Consider the following 7,436-nt stretch of genomic DNA (forward strand, 5'->3'; position numbering starts at 1 on the left):
CTACCACCGAACCTCGCGCGTGTTACACCTGCAAGCGGCCTGGGCATATCTGTACCTTCTGTCCAGACAGGCCGAAGAACCCCCCAGCCAAGGCCCCAGGGCCTAATGCAGCAGTTCTTTTGGTGGGTGGTGTGGTTGGGAGGGTGTGTGACAACGTACAGCCCGTCACTGTGGGGGGCCATGTTGCTACAGGCCTCAAGGACACCGGGGCTGAACGAACCCTCATCCGACCCGAACTGGCGGCCCCTGAAGAAATCATTCCGGGGAAAACCCTAACTGTCACTGGGATTGGGGGCATCAGCTGTCCCTTACCGATGGCCCGGGTTTTTATTGATTGGGGTGCTGGGAGCGGGGTGAAGGAAGTGGGGCTGTCGGATAATTTGCCCACTGATGTTTTGTTGGGAACTGATTTGGGGAGGATGTTTGCATACTACGTCCCTGACACCCCTCCCCAATCTACTAATAAGGGTAACGTTAACCCTGATGATGATGATGATGATGGGAAATCGCATGTGTTACCTGACCATGCTTTATCTTGTGTTGATGCATCTACTAATGATTTTTTCCCTAGGATTGATGGTGAAAATGTTGTACCGGTGCCAGCTGAACCTGATAATGATTTTTCTGTGAAGGTTAATGTGTCCATAGGTACAGGCGTGCCCAGCCACGTCGCTCTGCGGAGTGAGACGGCTGAGGAACCCCTAGCAGGGGCAAGTGTCGGTGCTACAGTAAATGGGGAGATGCATGAGAACCGTGAGGAAGGTGATGCCATGAAAGTGACCAGTGCCACCGAGGAAGGTAACTGGCCCATAAGAAGCACTGCCCCTGGAGTGTTGGGGGTGGATGGGGAGGTAGAGCCCATAGCAGCGCCGGCTGATGGGTCTGTAGAAACCCCCGGGGAGACAGCCTACGTAGCTGCTGTCACCCGCAGTCAGAGTGCCCGGAACGCAGATAACTGTCAGCCTTCCGGACCCTCCTCAGTCATCACGGTGACTGAACCAGAGGTGGACCCAGAGCAGGTCCAAGAGGGTTCCCGTGGGGAAGGGACCCTGACGTCGCTTCTGGCTTCCCCTAGCCAGGAGTTTCAGGCCGCTCTGCACACAGATGCGAGCTTAGAGAGTTTGAGACAACTCGCCGAGACGCCCACCTCCGAGACTGATAAGGAGAGGGTGTTCTGGGAACGAGGAAGGTTATACCGGGAGACAGTACCCGGAGAATCACAAAAGGAGTGGTTGAGGGAAAGACAGTTGGTCGTCCCCCAGCAATTCCGGGGTGAGTTGTTGCGGATTGCCCATGAGATCCCGCTAGCTGGACACTTGGGGATCAGCAAAACTAAGGCCCGGCTGTCTCAACACTTCTATTGGCCTAAGATGGGGACAGATGTGTCAAACTACTGCCGCTCCTGTGTCACCTGTCAAAGGGTGGGGAAAGCGGGGCCTGCTATTAAGGCTCCCCTGATCCCTTTGCCAGTGATAGAGGAGCCTTTCCAGAGGATCGCGGTGGACATTGTGGGCCCGCTGGCCGTCCCCAGCAGCTCTGGAAAGCAATATATCCTTACTGTGGTAGACTACGCTACCCGGTACCCAGAGGCAGTAGCTCTGTCGTCAACTAGGGCAGATAAGGTGGCGGATGCCCTGTTGGCCATCTTTTCACGTGTAGGGTTTCCCAGGGAAATGCTTACTGATCAAGGGACCCAATTTATGTCTCGCCTAATGGAGGCTCTCTGTAAGAGAATGCAGGTGAAGCACCTGGTATCGAGTGCGTATCACCCACAGACCAATGGCTTGTGTGAACGCTTCAATGGTACCCTCAAACAGATGCTACGCATGCTGGTTGAGACTCAAGGGCGCGACTGGGAGCGGTACCTCCCACACCTGCTGTTCGCTTACCGAGAGGTTCCGCAGGCCTCGACGGGGTTCTCCCCCTTCGAGCTCCTGTACGGCAGGCGAGTCCGGGGACCCCTTGGGTTGGTAAGAGAATCCTGGGAAGAGGAGCCGAACCCTTCTGAAGTGTCCATAGTGGAGTATGTCATGCGCTTCCGTGACAAGATGCAGACCCTGACGCAGTTGGTGCATGACAACATGACGCAGGCTCAGGCTGATCAGAAGCACTGGTACGACCAGAACGCCCGGGAGCGGACCTACCACGTGGGTCAAAAGGTGTGGGTGCTGGTCCCTGTACCAACGGATAAGCTTCAGGCAGCCTGGGAGGGCCCGTACGTCGTCCACCAACAGCTCAACCCGGTCACGTACGTGGTCACGCTTGGCCTCGCTCGGGGTAGGCGAAAGGCCTTTCACGTCAACATGATGAAGGCTCATCACGAACGTGAACCTTTCGTCCTCCCGGTCTGCAGCTTGCCCGAAGACGGTGAGGAAGACACCCTCCTGGACATGCTGGCCCAAGCCAAGGCCAATGGGTCCATCGAGGATGTGGAGGTAAGCGCCTCGTTAACTGAACCCCAGCGGGTGCAGTTGCAAACCACACTGGAACCTTTCCGGGTCGTGTTCTCCAACCGACCTGGGAGGACTGAGTTAGCCATCCACGAGGTGGACACCGGGAATCACGCCCCACTACGGCGAACACCCTATCGAATCTCTGACCAGGTGCAGCAGATTATGCGCCAAGAGATCGATGAGATGTTACAGCTGGGGGTGATTCGACGGTCAAAGAGCGCGTGGGCATCACCTGTAGTTCTCGTGCCAAAGAAGGACCGGACCACCCGGTTCTGCGTGGACTACAGGGGGCTCAACGCCATCACAGCCTCGGATGCGCACCCAATGCCGCGCATCGAGGAGCTGCTTGAGAAGTTAGCTGGCGCAGATTACCTAACAATAATGGATTTGAGTAGAGGATACTGGCAGATTCCCCTGAGCCCCGAGGCGCAGGAGAAGTCCGCCTTTATCACACCCTTTGGACTGTACGAGTCCACGGTCATGCCCTTCGGCATGAAGAATGCCCCTGCCACTTTCCAGCGGATGGTCAACCGCCTGCTTCAGGGACTGGAGACGTACGCCGTGGCGTACTTGGATGACATTGCCATCTTCAGTTCCTCCTGGAAGGAACACCTGCAGCATCTCGAGGAGGTGCTCAGGCGGATTCACCAAGCAGGACTGACTATCAAGCCGGGGAAGTGTCAGATGGGCAAGAGGGAGGTTCACTACCTAGGACACCGGGTAGGCGAAGGCACCATGGAGCCAGAGCATGGCAATGGTGATGGGTTGGCCCACCAGGGTGAACCTGCTGAGGTGCGCATGGAGGAGAACCATCAGGTCCTGCCTCCCTAGCGCACACCAAAAGGGGGAGGTGTCACGATATGGTATGAAATATCATAAGTAGTTCTCTTGCTCAAGGCTGTGGGCTAACAAGCCCCCCTTCCCTTTCATTCAGCCAAGAGCTGCTTTGCCCCTGCACTGGGGGAAGTTTTATGGCCGAGAGGAATTTACGGCCAGGGTAGAATCTCGCTCCAGCTAGAACAGGAAAATGGCTCCAAAAAATTCATGAAAGATTCTTTGTTTAGTTTTTGTTAGATATTAGGCAAACGATTTAAGCTAGAAATACGAAAATATATATTCGTAGTCTCACTCGGTGTAGCTACACATCTCATGACACTCGGGTTTCTAACTCCATCTGGTAAAGAAGTAGGGTTTTCTCTGTAAATATGTATCCCAGATAGGACATATTTGATCTCATTAGAATGCTCACGTTAATCTGAGATGAATGATGAGCTTTTTAGGACGCTGACATGTTTTGTAGTGAAGTTATAGAAATCAGAGAGAATAGTTTAAAGTTTAGGCAGAATGTAGAGAGAGGAGGGTCTGGATAAGCCAGCCTTTCTGTGATGTCACAGCCTTAATGTTTTAAGTGTCTGGCAGGCTCTGAGGAGTCACTTGCTGCTGGATTTCTTGTCCTGTCCTGGAAGAGCCCTGCTCACGTCCCAATGAGCTGGGACGTATGGAAAAACTCCACTAGCCTGGTTGCTTGTCATGCTTTAAACATGTAAGTGTTGCTTTTCTCATTTATTCCCTTTATGTTATAATTACCCATGTACATATTTGCAATTGTCTCATTTATAACCTCTTTATAAACTATTTTTGATAAAGCATTGCCTAATTATTTTTAATGGGATATACTATTATATATTAGTTCGTTCTCCTGCTCTAAACCGTACCCTAAGTCTCTTGAAGGGAAATACGCTACTGTTACTGTTGTGTTGGGTTAGCTTCGGACCCGTTTAATCGAAGCTGGTGGCAGCGAAAGTGTGCTGACGGTTGGATTATGCTGAAGCAACTGCGGGTTTGATAATTATTGTTCCTGCCTGAGTGGGAGTAGTTATCGCGTCGCTGCAGCGTGCCCAATAGCCAGTACATAGCAGGCAGCCTTTCTGGCGACTAATTACCCAGGGTGCAGTACCTAATCTGACCTGAGAGTAAGGGGGGCGCCAGAGAGCTGCAAGTGTTAAGTGGAACTGTAAGCGGGATATACATAAATCCCTACAGTTTGTGATATATTGAAAGCAGTGGGATACCTAGAATAAGCCCCTGCTGTAAACTAAGAGGTCAATAGCCTTGTGTGTGGTTTTTTTTTTTTTTTCATCACATTGTTAGCAGTGGAGGGATAACTAAGATAAGCCCCCTGCACATGTGATAGCCGTCTGTTGGCCTAAAGTCACCTCAATCCGTGACGTAGGGGTGACGGTCACGGTGTGAATCCTGACCCAGTGGTGACAGCGGTCAGGGGGAATCGTGACAGAACCAGTCCCATTAGTGTATGACACAGTCACAGTGGTGTATGAACCAGTCCCATTAGTGTGTGACACAGTCACAGTGGTGTATGAGTCGGACCCATTAGTGTATGACACAGTCACAGTGGTGTATGAACCAGTCCCATTAGTGTGTAACACAGTCACTGTGGTGTATGAGCCAGTCCCTTTAGTGTATGACGCAGTCATAGTGGTGTATGAGTCGGTTCCATTAGTGTATGACACAGTCACAGTGGTGTATGAACCAGTCCCATTAGTGTGTGACACAGTCACAGTGGTGTATGAGTCGGTCCCATTAGTGTATGACACAGTCACAGTGGTGTATGAACCAGTCCCATTAGTGTGTGACACAGTCACAGTGGTGTATGAACCAGTCCCATTAGTGTATGACACAGTCACAGTGGTGTATGAACCAGTCCCATTAGTGTATGACACAGTCACAGTGGTGTATGAACCAGTCCCATTAGTGTGTGACACAGTCACAGTGGTGTATGAGCCAGTCCCATTAGTGTATGACACAGTCACAGTGGTGTCAGTGGTGTATGAACCAGTCCCATTAGTGTGTGACACAGTCACTGTGGTGTATGAACCAGTCCCATTAGTGTGTGACACAGTCACTGTGGTGTATGAGCCGGTCCCATTAGTGTATGACACAGTCACTGTGGTGTATGAGCCAGTCCCATTAGTGTATGACACAGTCACAGTGGTGTATGAACCAGTCCCATTAGTGTGTGACACAGTCACTGTGGTGTATGAGCCGGTTCCATTGGTGTATGACACAGTCACTGTGGTGTATGAGCCGGTCCTATTAGTGTGTGACACAGTCACTGTGGTGTATAAGTCGGTCCCATTAGTGTATGACACAGTCACAGTGGTGTATGAGCCGGTCCCATTAGTGTGTGACACAGTCACAGTGGTGTATGAGCCAGTCCCATTAGTGTATGACACAGTCACAGTGGTGTATGAACCGGTCCCATTAGTGTGTGACACAGTCACTGTGGTGTATGAGCCGGTCCCATTAGTGTATGACACAGTCACTGTGGTGTATGAGCCAGTCCTATTAGTGTGTGACACAGTCACTGTGGTGTATGAGTCGGTCCCATTAGTGTATGACACAGTCACTGTGGTGTATGAGCCGGTCCCATTAGTGTGTGACACAGTCACTGTGGTGTATGAGCCGGTCCCATTAGTGTATGACACAGTCACTGTGGTGTATGAGCCAGTCCCATTAGTTTGTGACAGTCACAGTGGTGTATGAGCCGATCCCATTAGTGTATGACACAGTCACAGTGGTGTATGAGTCGGTCCCATTAGTGTATGACACAGTCACAGTGGTGTATGAGCCAGTCCCATTAGTGTATGACACAGTCACAGTGGTGTATGAACCAGTCCCATTAGTGTGTGACACAGTCACTGTGGTGTATGAGCCAGTCCCATTAGTGTGTGACACAGTCACAGTGGTGTATGAGTCGGTCCCATTAGTGTATGACACAGTCACAGTGGTGTATGAGCCGGTCCTATTAGTGTGTGACACAGTCACAGTGGTGTATGAACCAGTCCCATTAGTGTATGACACAGTCACAGTGGTGTATGAGTCGGTCCCATTAGTGTATGACACAGTCACAGTGGTGTATGAGCCGGTCCAATTAGTGTATGACACAGTCACTGTGGTGTATGAGCCGGTCCTATTAGTGTGTGACACAGTCACTGTGGTGTATGAGCCAGTCCCAATAGTGTATGACACAGTCACAGTGGTGTATGAGCCGGTCCTATTAGTGTGTGACACAGTCACAGTGGTGTATGAACCAGTCTATTAGTGTATGACACAGTCACAGTGGTGTATGAGTCGGTCCCATTAGTGTATGACACAGTCACTGTGGTGTATGAACCAGTCCCATTAGTGTGTGACACAGTCACTGTGGTGTATGAGCCGGTCCCATTAGTGTATGACACAGTCACTGTGGTGTATGAACCAGTCCCATTAGTGTGTGACACAGTCACAGTGGTGTATGAGCCGGTCCCATTAGTGTATGACACAGTCACCGTGGTGTATGAGCCGGTCCCATTAGTGTATGACACAGTCACTGTGGTGTATGAACCAGTCCCATTAGTGTGTGACACAGTCACTGTGGTGTATGAGCCGGTCCCATTAGTGTATGACACAGTCACTGTGGTGTATGAACCAGTCCCATTAGTGTGTGACACAGTCACAGTGGTGTATGAGCCGGTCCCATTAGTGTATGACACAGTCACCGTGGTGTATGAGCCGGTCCCATTAGTGTATGACAGTCACTGTTGTGTATGAGCCGGTCCCATTAGTGTATGACACAGTCACAGTGGTGTATTAACCAGTCCCATTAGTGGATGACACAGTCACAGTTGTGTATGAACCAGTCCCATTAGTGTATGACACAGTCACTGTGGTGTATGAGCCGGTCCCATTAGTGTATGACACAGTCACTGTGGTGTATGAGCCGGTCCTATTAGTGTGTGACACAGTCACTGTGGTGTATGAGCCAGTCCCATTAGTGTATGACACAGTCACAGTGGTGTATGAGCCGGTCCTATTAGTGTGTGACACAGTCACAGTGGTGTATGAACCAGTCCCATTAGTGTATGACACAGTCACAGTGGTGTATGAGTCGGTCCCATTAGTGTATGACACAGTCACAGTGGT

At 51.0% G+C, this 7,436-nt stretch overlaps 1 protein-coding gene across 1 annotated transcript; it reads left to right on the forward strand.

Annotated features, from left to right (window-relative positions):
* Window positions 1-1,250: 1,250 nt before the first annotated feature.
* LOC138642382 (uncharacterized) lies at window positions 1,251-3,761 on the forward strand (the record flags this gene model as incomplete). Its single annotated transcript, XM_069730505.1, has 2 exons — window positions 1,251-1,973; window positions 2,610-3,761. Coding segments are annotated over 2 exons (1,398 nt in total), but the record flags the coding sequence as incomplete, so codon positions are not given.
* Between the last annotated feature and the right edge of the window lie 3,675 nt (window positions 3,762-7,436).

The sequence above is a fragment of the Ranitomeya imitator genome, chromosome 6, assembly GCF_032444005.1.
Source record: "Ranitomeya imitator isolate aRanImi1 chromosome 6, aRanImi1.pri, whole genome shotgun sequence".
NCBI classification, from domain to species: domain Eukaryota; kingdom Metazoa; phylum Chordata; class Amphibia; order Anura; family Dendrobatidae; genus Ranitomeya; species Ranitomeya imitator.